This window comes from Chiloscyllium plagiosum, chromosome 3 (genome assembly GCF_004010195.1).
Source record: "Chiloscyllium plagiosum isolate BGI_BamShark_2017 chromosome 3, ASM401019v2, whole genome shotgun sequence".
Lineage (NCBI taxonomy): Eukaryota > Metazoa > Chordata > Chondrichthyes > Orectolobiformes > Hemiscylliidae > Chiloscyllium > Chiloscyllium plagiosum.
This window is the reverse complement of record NC_057712.1, coordinates 114,841,206-114,857,073: the sequence shown is the minus strand read 5'-3', so window position 1 is coordinate 114,857,073 and position 15,868 is coordinate 114,841,206. Positions and strand designations below refer to the sequence as shown.

Genomic DNA, 15,868 nt, shown 5'->3' with positions numbered 1-15,868 from the left:
ATCTTCTTCCCGACCTCTCCGCCCCCACCCCAGTCTGACCTATCACCCTCACCTTGACCTCTTTCCACCTATCACATTTCCGACGCCCCTCCCCCAAGTCCCTCCTCCCTACCTTTTATCTTAACCTGCTGGACAAACTTTCCTCATTCCTGAAGAAGGGCTTATGCCCGAAACGTCGATTCTCCTGTTCCCTGGATGCTGCCTGACCTGCTGCGCTTTTCCAGCAACACATTTTCAGCTCTGAAGGCTAAAATCTGTAATGTTGGGGCACTAAAGGAGGCTGACATGGTCATTCATTTGGCACCTCTGGCTAAAGACTGTTGCAAATGCTTCAACCTTTTGCACTGATGAGTTGGGTTCTTCCATCATTGAGGATGGGGATATTTGTGGAGCCTCCTCCTCCAGTGAGTTGTTTAATTGTCCACCACCATTCACGACTAGATGTAGTAGGACTACAGAGTTTAGACCTGATCCGTTGACTGTGGGATCACTTAGCTCTGTCTATCACTTGCTGCTCACGCTGTCCAGCACGGAAGGTAGTCCTGTTTGGTAGCTTCACCAGGTTGACACCTTATTTTTTTGTTATGTCTGGTGCTGCTCCTGACATGCCCTCCTGCACTTTCTATTGAACCAGGGTTGATCCCCTGGCTTGATGGTAATGGTTGAGTGGGGGATATATAATGTGCTATGAGGTTACAGATTGTGCTGGGGTACAATCCTGCTGCCCACAGTGCCTCATGGATGCCCAGTCTTGAGTTATTAGATCTGTTTGAAGTCTGTCCCATTTAGCACAGTGATAGTGCCACACCGAAGTCCCAGGTACCAACCAACGCTGCAAGTTCACCTACCTTATTTCGTATACTTCTTGCATTGAAGTATACACACTTCAAGATCTGTTTGAAGTCTGTCCCATTTAGCACAGTGATAGTGCCACACAACATGAAGGAGGGTCTTGTGAATGTGAAGACAAGATTCTGTCTCCACAAGAACTGGGCAGTAGTCGCTCTTACTGATATTGTAAGGATTGGTAAGGATGAGGTCATGTATGTTTGACCCTCTTGTTGGTTCCCTCACCACCTGCTGCAAAGCCAGTCTAGCAGCAATGTCCTTTTGACCCGACCAGCTCGATCAGTAGTGCTGCTGCCAAGCCACTCTTTGTGGGGGTCATTAAACTCCCCACCCAAAGTACACTCTACACCCTTGCTACCTTCAGTGCTTCCTTCAAATGTTGTTTAACATGGAAGAGGATGGATTCATCAGCCGAGGGAGGACAGTACGTGGAATCAGCAGGAGATTTCCTTGCAAATGTTTAACCTGGTGCCATGAGGTTTCATGGGGCTCCAGAGTCAATGTTGAGGACTCCCAGGGAAACTCCCTCCTGACTGTATCCCACTGTGCCACCACCTCTGTTGTGTCTATCCTGCCGCTGCGACAAGATATATCCAGGAATGGTGATGGTGGGGTCTGGGATATTGTCTGTAAGGTATGATTCCATGAGTATGACTATGTAGTCCTGTGGTTTTCATTCCTTTTGTTTTTGCTACAACTGATGGCGTGCTAGGTCAGTTCAGAGGGCAATTAAGAGTCAGCTATATTGGCTGGCAGTGAGTGAGAAACATTAGGGCAGATAGAGTCGTGGCAAAGTTCAGTATCATCCACCTTGGACTCAAAGGAATACACCAGATTATGACCTAACACCGCCACCTGCAAGTTCCCTCCAAGCCATTTACTATCCTCTCTGGGAAATATATCATTGTGCCTTCTGTGTCACTGGGTAAAAATGCTGGAGCTCCCTACGGACCAGCATTGTGGGTCTACCTACACCAAGTGAACTGCAGCGGTTCAACCACACATCTCACCACCACCTTCTCGAGAACAATTAGGGATGGGCAATTAATGCTGGTCCAGCCAGCGATGCCCACAATCCCATGAGAGAAAAACAAAAAAAGGCAAGAGCCTAGGAAATGTGGAAGAGTGATAAAGAAATGGTGGGGCCCTGGGAATCATCAAGGATCAGCGGGATAGAAGGACAGGTGGATAAAGTGGTTAAGAAGTCATATAGGTTTGTTGTCTTTATTTGAATTTAAGAGCAAGGTGGTTATTCTAGAACTGTATAACATGTTGGTTAGACCCCAGCTTGTTGGAGGGATTAGTAACCGGGGCATAGATTAATGCTAAGGTACACGAGGATTAAAGGAGTTGTGAGGGAAAACACTTTCACCCAGATATTGGTGGGAATCTGGAACTCACGGCCTGTGTGGGTGGTAAAGGCAATGTCTCAGAAATATTTAAGGCGCAGTTGCAATGCTAAGGCATGCAGGCCAGTGAGCCAAGTGTTGGAAAATGGGAATAGAATAGATGGATGGTTGGTTTTGCCCAGCATAGATATGAGGGTCCGAAGAGCTTTTTTCTGTGCTGTTGATCTCAATCTCTCTAAACATGTACAAACATAATTTTAAAATAACAGTGAACAAATACAATTACAAACTTGGAAAAGCAAATGAAATATTTATCTTAAAAGAGTTGACTATGAAAGAGTGGAAGTTACCGCTAATGCTGTGTAGAACTCCAGTTACAGAATCACTTCTGGGCCCTGCCCCTCAGGAAGATTACAGTACTTTGTGAGTGCAGTGTAAGTTCATCAGAATGACATCAGAATGCAAAGGGTTAAATTATCAGGTAGTCTCCACAGAACTAGACTTGTAGATACTATGCTCCTCATCAACCTGTTCAGAGATGTTATTTCTGAAGTAGGTGGGACTTCAGTCCAGAGGAGAAGTAGGGACATTATCATGACAACACAAAAGCCCACTTAGACAAGGCTTGTATTTCCTTCAGTAAAGAGGATTAGGGGACGACCTGTTTGAGGTGTTTGAGATGATGAAGTGTTTGGGTGGAGTGGGGGTGAGGTGGTGGCAATCTTAAAAATTCGAGATAGATTGTTTATGCTGACCCCAGAAAGAACATTTTTGCACAGGTCAAAAGTTTCCTCAGCCAAAAAAAGCTGTCATGGTTAGGTGCATCGAAAATGCCAAAATTGAGAGGAATTGATTGAGAGTTTGCAGAGATTCCTCAGGGACATCACCCGGTGGTCACTTCCTCCCCCATCCCCATCATCCCCCCTCTCCCCTATTGAGTGTGGTCACTTGTGTCTCTTCTGGCTGATGTTGATCCTAACCCATGTCACTTTGATTCCTTTTATCCTAACCAATGGAATTCCACCAGAGCATTGCACCCCTCTGACCCTATCAGCAAATTCCAGGTTTGCTGGCCCATTCCTGAGGTAAAATTAAAGCCATATGTAAAGTTGGTGGATGGATGTATTTAAGGTGCAGTTCCCCTCTAATCTAATTGATTATAGATTATAGTCAATGGTGGAGCAGGCTGGAAAGTTGCCCATGTTTCTTGTCCCCCCTCGTCAGTACTCTGTCCTGTTTTGTGCATAAGACTCAAGAAGGATGTTCTCACCTTGGAACAAGGTGCAACACTGATTCATTAGACTCTGAAGAAGGGGTTAAACAGCCAGATTAAACAGGCAGTTTGCAAACATTTGGGTTGCATTCCCTTGAGTATAAATTTTTGAGGGGTGATCTTACCAAGGTATTTAAAGTAATAAAAGGAATTTAAAGGGATTCTCTTCTGCTCCAAGATGGTGCTTGCTTCAGGTTATTGGAGCTTTCAATGCTCAGGTCGACTTTTACTTGGAACGGGATGGAGGGAAAGGGAGGTGAAATGGGAGCTGAGAACTGGGTTAGCTATGATCTGATTGAGGTTCAAGGGTGAGTGGCTTATTTCTATTCCTAATATGGTATCAATTGCATTGTACTGGTTATGTATTGCTGCAGCTTTTGCTTTCCCTCATTCAAGTGAAAATCTAAACTCTGTTCACAGCGTTAGGCTTGGTACAGTGGTAACAACCTTACCTCCATGACAAAATTGGTGGTTCAAGTCCCACTCCAGTAAGTTAAGCACATAATTTACATTGAGGGAGTTCTACAGTGAAGTGTCAGACTACTCTGCAGAACGTAAAGTGTCTGAGGTTGTCAAAAGGTGCAGTTTAATTCCAAATTGTTTCTGCATTTTGCTTCTAGTGCCTTCAAAAATGGTTTAGAGTCATAGAGTCAGAGAGAGACAGAGAGTCATAGAGTCAGAGAGAGACAGAGAGTCATAGAGTCAGAGAGAGACAGAGAGTCACAGAGTCACAGAGAGTCACAGAGATGTACAACATGGAAACAGACCCTTCAGTCCAACTCATCCACGCCGACCAGATATCCCAACCCAACCTAGTCCCACCTGCCAGCACCCGGCCCATATCCCTCCAAATCCTTCCTATTCATTTACCCATCCAAATGCCTCTTAAATGTTACAATTGTACCAGCCTCCACCACTTCCTCCGGCAGATCATTCCAGACACGCACCACCCTCTGCGTGAAAAAGTTGCCCCTTAGGTCTCTTTTATATCTTTCCCCTCTCACCCTAAACCTATGCCCTCTAGTTCTGGACTCCCCGACCCCAGGGATTTGGATGTAATGAATGTGAACAGTGTTGAAGTAAATTTTAAATGTAAGTTTTAATTTAACTCTGCTGGAGAACGTGTACCACTCTATGAGATGCCCACTCTGCTTCTCAATCTGATCTGACTCATGCTTAGAAGTTGAGACCTGATCATCAGATTAGATTACTTACAGTGTGGAAACAGGCCCTTCGGCCCAACAAGTCCACACCGACTCTCCGGAGAGCCACCCACCCATACCCCTACATTTGCCCCTTCACCTAACACTACGGGCAATTTAGCATGGTCAGTTCACCTGACCTGCACATCTTTGGACTGTGGGAGGAAATCGGAGCACCCGGAGGAAACCCACGCAGACACGGGGAGAATGAGCCACCATTCCATTCACCTCCTGATGATCCTATTGTACTGTTACTGGGACAGAGAGTCCCTACAGTGTGGAAACAGGCCCTTCAGTCCAACAAGTCCACACAGACCCTCCAAAGAGTAACCCACCCAGACCCACTCAACTACCCTATTACTCTACATTTACCCCTGATGATTGCACCTATTCTACACATCCCTGAACACTATGGGCAATTTAGCATGACCAATTCACGTAACCTGCACTTCTTTTGGATTGGGGGAGGAAACCGGAGCACCCGGTGGAAACCCACACAGACACATTGAGAATGTGCAAACTCCACCAGACAGTCACCTGAGGCTGGAATCAAACCTGGCACTGTGAGGCAGCAGCACTAACCACTGAGCCACTGTGTCACCCCATTGGTCACCTTTGGAGGAAAATATGGATCTACTCCATCCCCGACTGCAATGTCTCAGGCACAAGGAAGAAGAAGAAAACAAATTGCACTTAGGGAAGGAGAGCATGATCTTGTTGCAGAAATACCCAAGCGGCAGTTTGTTGATTTGTATGCCGGGCTTTGAAAGGAAAGCAACTTAAAATTCTCATATCTCTCCACCATCTAGGTGCCAAATTTCCCATTAAGTGGACTGCACCCGAAGCGGCACTGTACGGGAGGTTCACAATCAAGTCTGATGTCTGGTCCTTTGGCATTCTGCTGACAGAGCTGGTGACAAAGGGGAGAGTGCCCTATCCAGGTGAGAAATACCGAGAGTGTAACATATTTGTCTGGTGTACGACAGAGCAGGGATCTGGGAAAGGGGTCTACCTACTTCCCGATTTTTAAACAAAGCTGTCTATCCCCTTCAGAATCTTTTACATATTTCAATGGTTTGAAGTATTGTCCGGGCATGAGTGAACCATTTTGAAACTCTGCTCAGTGAGTCCAACATTAATATTCAGTGGCCCTGGGCAGTTTTTCACTCTTGGGTAAGTCGGTTCAGATTCCCCATAAAGACGGGTGTTGTAAGCCGAGCTGATATCCACAGTTGTTCGTTCACACCCACACTGAAATGCTGTATACAGTTTTAGTCTCCGTAGTTCAGGAAGAAGTCATTCAGTGTGATTTGGACAATTTGTGTGGGCAAATGCATGGCAAAAGGAGTGCAACGTGGATAAATCTGAGGTTATCCACTTTGATAGCAAGAGATCTTGATCAATTAGTTTGAGGAATGGCAGATGGAGTTTAATTTGGATAAATGTGAGGTGTTGCATTTTGGTAAAACAAGCAAGGGCAGGGCTTATACAATTAATGATAGGGCCCTGGGTAGAGTTGGAGAACACACCGTTCCTACCTCTCCCCATGCCACATCGTTCCTACCTCTCCCCGTGCCACGCCGTTCCTACTTCTCCCCGTGCCACATCGTTCCTACTTCTCCCCATGCCACACCGTTCCTACTTCTCCCCATGCCACATCGTTCCTACCTCTCCCCGTGCCACACCGTTCCTACCTCTCCCCGTGCCACACCGTTCCTACCTCTCCCCGTGCCACGCCGTTCCTACTTCTCCCCATGACACACCTGGCAGAGAGTCCGAGGGGTTCAGGTACATAATTTTTGAAATTTGCATCATGATTCAGAAGGCGTTTGGCATGCTTGTCTTCATTGCTCAGACATTTGAGTGTCGGAGTTGGGACATCATGTTGAGGTTGTACAGGACATTTGTGAGCGCTCTTCTGGACTACTGCCTGCAGTTCTGGTCACCCAGTTATTGAAAGGAGATTATTAAGCTGGAAACGGTTCGGGAAAAGATTTACCAGGATGTTGCCATGAATGGAGGGTTTGAGTTATAAAAATTGGCTGGATAGGCTGCGATTTTTTCACTGGAGCGTAGGAGGTTGAGGGATGACCTTATTGAGGTTTATAAGTTTATGAGGGGCATAGATAAGGTGAATGACAAGGGTCTTTTCCCTCGAGTGGGGAGTTCAAAACCAGGGCACATGATTTTAAGATGAGAGGAGAAAGGTTTTAAAAGTACATGAGGGGCAACTTTTTTTACACAGAGGGTGGTTTGTTTGTGGAGAAACCTGGCAGAGAAAGTAGTGGCTGCAGATACAATTAGAAGGTTTAAAAGACATTTAGCTGAGTACATGAATAGGAAAGGTTTGGAGAGATATGGGTGAAGCACAGGCAGATGGGACTAATTTAGTTTAGGAACATGATTGGTGTGGACTGATTAAACCGAAGGGTCTGTTTCCATGCTGTATGACTCTGTGATTAGGCCTGTAAAGCAGGGAGGCAGATTATAATCTGAAAGGTGATAAACTGGGAAAGGGGAGGTGTAAAGAGACCTGGGTATCCTTGTACACTAATCACTGAAAGTAAACATGCAGATACAGTACAGGCCCTCACAGAAAGAGAATTTGAATATAGGAGCAGGGATGTCTTACTCCAGTTATACAGGGTCTTGGTGAGACCATGCCTGAAGTACTATATGCAGTTCTGATTTCCATATCGGAGAAGGATGTTCTGGCTTTGGAGAGAGTGTAATGAAGGTTTACCAGCCTGATTCCTGGGATGGCAGGACTGATGTATGAACAGACACTGATCAATTATATCCACTGCAGTTTAGAAAAGTGTGGGGACAATCTCGTAGAAACCTATAAAATTCCATCAGGACCAAACAGGGGGAATGCTGGATCGATCTTCCTGATGAGTGGAGAATCTAGAAACTGGGGGTCACAGCCTTAAGATATGGGGCAGACCATTTAGGACTGAGATGAGGGGAAGTTTCTTCCCCCAGAGAGTGGTGAGCCTGAGGAATTCTCTGCCACAGGAAGTGATTCAGGCCAAAACATTGAATGTTTCCAAGAAGGAGTTAGATGTAGTTCTTAGGGTTGAAGGTATCAAAGGGTATGGGGAAAAAACAGGAAGAGGTTACAGAGTTGGGTGATCAGCCATGGATCGTATTGAGCAGGCTCAACAGGCTGACTGGCCTACACCTGCTCCTTTATCCTGTGTTTCTATTCAGCCCCTTGAGGAAGTGCAACAAAGGGATTGACCAGACTTGTTCCAGGAATGGTGGCTCTGCCCTATGAAGAGCGACTTGGCTAACAGGGCTTGTATTCTTTGGAGTTTTGAAGAATGAGAAGTGATAGTATTGAAACGAACAAAATACCTAAAGGAAAAGGCAGGTAAGATGAGGGTAGGATGGTTCCCCTGGGCGGGGAGTCTAGAACCAGGAGGCAGAATTTAAAACTGAGGTGAGGTCACATACATCAGAGCTGAGGAGGAAGTGTTGTAGGAGAAAGTGAGGAGTGCAGATGCTGGAGATCAGAGGCGAAGAGTGTGGTGCTGGAAAAGCACATCCGGTCAGGCGGCATCCGAGGAGCAGGAGAGTTGCCATTTCGGGCATAATCCCTTCATCAGGTATAGTCAGGGTGGTGAACCTTTGGAATGCTTGACCACAGAGGGCAGTTTAGGCTCAGTCTTTGAGTTTGTTTGTGGTAGAGATTGATATGTATCGGGTAATAGGAATGGGTTGTGTTTGATTGGCCATAACTGTATTGAATGGAGGGGTAGACTCAATGGGCTGAATAGCCTACTCCTGTTCCTATGTTCAATAATTTCAACATTCACAGTTTTAATGAAGGCTTCTTACAAGCTCCTGCTCTTTTCCAAAGGATGAAGTAACGAGCGTTAAGTTACTGAGGATCTGCTACCACATTGATTAGCTCATGTACAGAGCACGATGAAAGGGGCGCTTGCTTTCACACATGGCAAAAGATAGGATCTGGAGAAACGGGGAGGGGGAGGCCGGGGGTGCGGTCTTTGGAATTTGAGAATAAATATTGCCCTGGTCATCAGGGAGCCCCATCCCTCCCCCCCCCCCCTCCCCCACCATCACCATTGCCTAAACTCTTCAGCCCACCCATTAAAGACCACCATCAGCCCTTGTTCAAAACAGTGCCACATCCAGAGAAGGACTGCAGAGCTTCAACTGCAAAGAATGCAGAGTTCTTACAGCGCTAAAGAAGGCCATTCAGCCCATCATATTTGCACCAATTCTTTCATTGGCACCAATCCCCTGCCTTTTCCCCATATCCCTCTGCATACCATTTCTATCCAAACAATCACCCTCTTGAATGGCTCAATTGAACCTGCCTCCTCTATACTTCAAGGCAGTGCATTCCATATCCTAACTATAAGTCCCAAAAGACCATAGGATTGCTCTGTCATTAGTGAGAGAAGACTGATGATGGTTTAACCTGAGGGTCACCACACCTCAGGTGAGGGGTTAGGCTGAGAAGGCGGCACCTTCTTGGTAATCTCAGCCAGAGTGGGATTTGGACCTAGACTTAGACCAAAACCACTTGCTGTATGAAAAGGGTTATTCCCCCATTAGTCTTGCTTTGTTTGCCCATCACTTTAAATCAGTGCCCCCTCATTCGGTCGTCTTTTAAGAGCAGGAACAACTTCTCCCTGTCTGCTATTTCCAGTGCTTTCATGGTTTTGAAAACCTCAATCAAATTTCCTCTTAGCTGTTTACTTTCCAGGATGAATAGTCCCAACTTCTTCAACCTCTCCAGTTTAACATCTAGTAAGAAAGACAGCCCTTTCAGCAGTGCAGCCCTGACTTTGCACTCTGCTCTCTGAAGTAAGACAGAATGTGCAACTTCCAACTCCAAGTCTGAACTGTTGCCACGGACATGATGGATTGGGAAAGGTGTGGTTTAACCAATCTCTGGCTGGTTTGCTCGTCTGTTTTTATTCACCTGATGTGGAACTGCCGGCGCTGGACTGGGGTGGACAAAGTCAGGAGTCACACAACACCAGGTTATAGTCCAACAGGTTCACCTGATGAAAGGGCAGTGCTCCGAAAGCTTGTAATTGCAAATAAACCAGTTGGACTGTAACCTGGTGTCGTGTGACTTCTGACTTTATTCCCCTGGAGAGAGGAACGCCATCAGCGGAATGGCTGGGGGGGCAAAGAATGTTCTGGATCAGTCATATTTTATCAATGATTAGAATATGCCACGCCCAATTAAAGGTTGTTGAGGTTGCACACAACTGGAATCCTGCCTTCCAGGAAATAAACTGCCTCCTGTTGAAAATGAGAATGGGAAACATTTTGGGGGGCAGCAGTACAGAGTGGATTTCATTTTATTTTGTTCTTTAGCACCAGGAAGCTGCAATCCCTGTGAAGCTTTGCTCTGCCAACAACAATAATAACATGCCCACGGGAGCATTACACAATGGGTGCTCTCATAGGCAGGCAGAGAGTGTTTTGTTTTTAACAAGGGGAAGGTTGGGGAAAATGCTATTCCAAAGATCAAACAAAGTTCGTACCACTCAGTGTTTTATACCAAATGTTGGAGAGGTTGTGTTACACATCACTGACGGGAATAATCTTGATGAGTACAACCAGGTGGAAGGGAACGTTCTACTGCTTACACTTTAACCAGCTACAAACATCATCATGAGCAGGTTTTAAACCTGAGAATTTCCTAAGTTTCACTGTGATGTGGCATGGTGCCTCAGTGGTTAGCACAGCTGCCTCACAGCGCCACGGGGACCCGGGTTCGATTCCAGCCTCAGGCAACTGTCTGTGTGGAGTTTGCACATTCTCCCGGTGTCTGCGTGGGTTTCCTCTGGGTTTCCTCCCACAGTCCAAAGTTGTGCAGGTTAAGTGAATTGGCCATGTTAAATTGCCCCAGAGTGTCTGGGGATGTGCAGGCGAGATGGATTAGTCATGAGAAATGCAGGGATAGGATAGGGAGGTGGGTCTGGATGGGATGCTCTTTGGAGGATTAGTATGGATTCGATGGGCTGCTTTCTCACTGTAGGGATTCTATAACGCTAACTAAGTACGTGATAATTGGGTCTCTCACCCCTGACCATGTGGAACAATAAACAGATCGTCTACATCCTCAATCATGAGCACACACCTCCTACTGGTGTAGTCACTTGGCTTGGTGTGTGCACATTGGCTGAGGGGAGGGCACCTTCCCAGCTGGGGCCAGCCAGGGTGGGGTGGGGAGGGGAATGGGGAAGGGAATCGAGTGAATGTATCCTGTTGATTATAGGGCTGTGTGACCACAGTTAGACAGTCAATGATTTGTAAGTAATTTTCTGGTAATTTATTAAGTTTCTTAGGAGGCAGTAGTTTAGATATGATGCATTGGGTAATGTGATAAATAAAGGAAGTTTACAGCCCTGACAATTGGTGATGGTTCACTGATACCAGATTGCATTTAAGGTGCTGCTGCAGAATGTGTCAGTCTTTCTAAAGTGATGGGGTGTGTCCTGCTCTCTAGCCGAGGTATTAGGGAACACTTCTCTGGGGTCTTCCTCCTCTCCTTCTGATCTGTCTTCCATCTGCCTGATGAAGACCGCTCTCTGGGGGCCCTCTGATGTGAGCTGGCTGCCTTCCCAGGTCTGCCTGATGAGAACCTCCCCAAGAGGGGCAATCCCCTCTGCCTCAGCATTGACTCTATTCTTGTTGTGGGTATGGACTTGACCTAGCACCTGTGTAGTCACTCCAGCACGGAATCTGGCTCCTGAACTCTCGTGGCTCTGTTTGCCTTTTCCAGCACAGATGTGGCTTCTCTAACTTCCTTGGTATACCCTGCAGTTGTTCCAAAGTCAAAGTAGTCTAGCACCTGCGGCTTCCCCCAGCACATCCTACCCTGAGTGCTCCTCACTCTGCAGATGCTGGAGATCAGAGTCAAGATTAGAATGATGCTGGAAAAGCACAGCAGGTCAGGCAGCATCCGAGGAGCAGGAAAATCGATGTTTCGGGCAAAAGCCTTTCATTTGCCCCAAACGTCGATTTTCCTGCTCCTCGGATGCTGCCTGACCTGCTGTGCTTTTCCAGCACCACTCTAATCTTGCTCCTCTCTCTGATCCTAGCCTTTATAGTTCTATCATATTTCTAGGGGCAGGTTACTTTCTCTGAATCAATCAATTAGCTGAACCCTTTTGGCCAATGGCCATAAGACAGCCAGCCATGACGCTGGGTGATCATGTTCTCTTCATCTGAGTTTGCATACTTTCTAAAACAAAAAAATCCTTCTTATATTTGAAAACACACTGATAGTGGGATGTGCATGGTGCCAGATAAATTGTTGATGCTAGTTCGACGGGCATCATGACCTTTGTTTTTTTTTGTAATGCTTTGTTTTCACATGCTAACATTTTGGAAAGTGAAGTTCTGCTGTAATAGCTGTTATATGAAATCTCATGCTACACAGTAAATATTAGGAAGATTCAATTTTCAACAATTCTTTTCCAGGGATATCCCAATTTGTATTTAATCATCATCCTGTGGGTTTGTGGCATCACAAACGGAGGTGACTCACCATCAGAGTTTTTTTTTGTGTTCCTGCTGTCTCTCCCCTCCTCTTTTCACTTTGAGGAAATCCATTTTGTTCTGAGTAACAGTTTGGGGCAAACTCCATGAGGCCAACTGCTGTATTTGTGAAACGCTCCCCCTTCGGCGTGAATGTTTGATTTTAATGTTTTTTCTATGGTACTCTGCCTGTGCTTCATGATTGTTGGACGGAGGTTAACCATTGAAATGTAACCGTGGCAAATTGGAAAGTTTTGGGCTAGCACATGGAAATGAATCATAGAATCCCCACGGCGTGGAAACAGGCCATTTGGCCAGTTGAGTCCACACCAACCTTTCGAAGAGCATCTTACAAACACCCACCCTCCTACCCTATCACTGTAACTCTTCATTTCCCATGGCTAGCCCACCTAACCTGTACATCCCTGAACACTCTGGGGCAATTTAGCATGGCCAGTCCATCTAATCTGCACACCTTTGGACTGTGGGAGGAAACCAGAGCACCTGGAGGAAATCCATGTAGAATGTGCAAACTCCACACAGACAGTTGCCCGAGGGTGGAATCGAAACTGGGTGCCTGGCGCTGAGAGGCAGCAGTGCTAACCACTGAGCCACCGTGCCACCCCTAAATGGCAATGTAATGAACTGGACTGTGGGAATAAATTCTTCAGGGAAGGCAATCTGACAGCCCTCCATTTTCCATCTAGAGTGATGTCAGTACCACACTGCATGACTTTGACCCTTAATGTGTTTGAGGTAATTCGTGATAGACAATAAATACCACCTCATTGGAGTTGCCGGAATGCCCTGAAACAAAATTGAGATGATGTGATATGGTTAGAGTTGGTTATTACCACCTCGTGATGATACTGTATCATGTTCAACACAATTGAATGGTAAGCATACATATCCATTCAAGTATTGCTCAACTCAATTACTGTCTTGCCCAGGTATGAATAATCGCGAGGTGTTGGAGCAGGTGGAACGTGGTTACAGAATGGCATCTCCACAAGATTGCCCCAGCTCTCTGCACGAGCTCATGATCCAGTGCTGGAAGAAAGACCCAGAGGAGAGGCCTACCTTTGAGTATCTGCAGGCCTTCCTAGAGGACTACTTCACTGCGACAGAGCCTCAGTATCAGCCAGGAGACAACCTGTGATTGGCTGTGCTATTGAAAACTGCTCTCGTCTATGGGTGCTCCTCCCCTTCTCCCCGTTTGTCCAACCGGGATAATCTCCAGATCCTGCCGGAACTGGTAACTTTGAATATCATGCTCCTACTCCCTTGCCGTGGAAAACAGGCGCCTTCCCTTCAGCCACGTGGCTTCCCTTTTTGAATATGTCAGAACGTTCATATTGTATAATAGTCATTGTTGAACTGATGGAGAACCATCTCTAAAATGCTACTTATTGCCGAGAAATATTTGTCTTCCCCACGCTCCCCACTGCCTGCCTGTCAGCTCAATGCTAACGAAACTGGAGGGGGGTTGCAAGCAGTCAATTCTTGTCCCTGTGCCATGTGAGAATGCCAGTGGCATTGAGTGAATGTCTCCTTCCTTTTGCTGCCAGCTGACTGGATTCTCCCTAAAGGGGTTTCTCAGTGTTGCACCAGCCTCCAAAGGCATCCACGGCTTCTCAGGCAAATGCTGTCGCAGCTCAGCAGAGAAGAGGAGGGCCGTTTGCAACTGAAAGCCTTCAAGTATAAAACTTGGACTCTCACTGACATTTCTTCTCTTTTTTTTTCTTTCCCCTCCATCCTCCCCCCAACCCCAGGTATTTGCATATTGCTATGGTTGTGAACCACTCGGTGACATAGGATGCTGCCAAAAGAAATTAGCATCTTGTTTGCATATTGCTGCACCATCCTAATCACAAATTGTGTTGATTTGTTTTTATTACTACTCTGTTTAAGTTTATAGACTTGTAAGGATTTCTTTTCTAAAAACCTAGTGATGTAATATTATGTCATCTGAAAATGATATATTTAAAGAAACTGTGCTGAAGATCTAATTACTTATCATTTACCCTGAGGATGATAACGGTGTGAATGAAACTGTAGTTCAATTGGCACCAAGTGATCACAACAGACTCAACACTGACTGTACTCTGTGCACCGCCGAGTGTACTCACCAGATTAATGCCGAGAGCTGGTGAGACGTGGAAGTTTGCCGTACAGACAACATCTCGTGAGAGCGTTGTCTGGACACCTCTTGCAATTCATAATCGTGCTGAACAGTTTAGACTGAGACCGACCTTGCCCTTGAGAAATGCGCAGGGAATCCCGAAGGGGTTAGCAGACAAAAGCAGTCATTTGAAGAACAAAAGGAAAGAGTTCCAGCATTCCAGAACGTCTTTTAACGTCTAACTTCACTAGCTGATTTTTTTTAAAAATGCTTTTGTATGTGTAACTTTGACCTCCGTGCAGTAACCACTTGCGTTTCCAGATTGCTTCCTGGTCAGCCAATTACATCCTAAAGGATTATTTTATTAGAATTACTATGCACTCGATAACTTTGATAGCAGATGCACAAATGTAGTAATGTGTTTTCAGATGTTACTACATTCCTTTAATTGCCCATATGGTCCAAACTTTGGAATCTTGGTATTTGTACATTTTAACCAAATGATTCCTCTGCATTGTTCTCATTTTCTCCCTCCCAACTCATATTAAGAATTTAACATTTCAACTGACTTCAAATATACATTTTACCGTTTCTGTACCAGTCGGCATATTTTACATAGCTATTCAATTTTCCTAATCCATTTCTTGTCATTTTAAAACCTGTACAATAAAGGTCTTAGCCAGGTCAGCCCAGCTCTGGAATCATTTGTGCTGTGTCCAAATGCAGAAGCACGCAGGGCGATTGAAACAAGAAGCAAGGCCTTTCTTTAGCAAGGAGCAGCTGACACCTTTGATATTTTACAGGAATGTGCTACGATGGTGGAAAATTCACATTTTTAGCTCCACGCAATTCGCTGACATACCCGGTTCATGTGAGCAAACTGTTCCTGCAACTGATGTGCAACTAACTTTGATAAGATCTGGAAGACTTCATCCGTACATGCAATATTGAGTGTGGTCTTCATTCAGAGTGATTGCACATTGCCTGCACTCATCCTTCGGAACAGCTGAGGTCAGGATGCAGCCCACTCCACTCTCCAGTTGTGGGATTGGAAGGATAACAGGAAAAACAAGTAATTGCACTTGGAGTAAAAGCACTTGAGATTTTCCCCTAACTTCCCCCACCCCCGGCCCAATCCCGTACGATCCAACAGCCGTGGAATTCTTAATCAAAGGCAAAAGGCAAAACACTGTGACTTTTCCATCAGGAAACAGGAAGGGTATGTTGTGAAAGATTCAGAGCAGAACAGAAGGCAACTTGGAATAAACAAAATATAATTAGGCAAGAAGCAAGTGAAAGCAAACAGAGGGCAGATTACTAGTATTATATACCATCAAATGTGCTGAGAACAGTATGGATGGTACATGGGAGATCCCACTGTAGCCTGTAGACTTACTAAAGGTAGCAGAGATGGTCAATGCAGTAATGTCATTTATGACTGTGTGCAGCTAGCAATCATACATGTGATGTGAAATGTGAGCTGGATGGGTTAGATATGCAGGGAAGCAGCAGAAAGGACAAATCTCTCATTCAGCCCATC

At 45.7% G+C, this 15,868-nt stretch overlaps 1 protein-coding gene across 7 annotated transcripts in view; it reads left to right on the top strand.

Annotated features, from left to right (window-relative positions):
• Positions 1-15,020, top strand: part of LOC122548458 (tyrosine-protein kinase Fyn) — a 271,949-nt gene extending 256,929 nt beyond the window's left edge. For all 7 annotated transcript variants that reach the window (XM_043687161.1, XM_043687162.1, XM_043687155.1 and 4 more), the window contains 2 exons: positions 5,483-5,614; positions 13,157-15,020. In XM_043687161.1, the coding sequence (XP_043543096.1) occupies positions 5,483-5,614; positions 13,157-13,365 (341 nt within the window). In that variant the 3' untranslated portion in view covers positions 13,366-15,020. The remainder of the gene's footprint in view (positions 1-5,482; positions 5,615-13,156) is intronic.
• Positions 15,021-15,868: the final 848 nt, after the last annotated feature.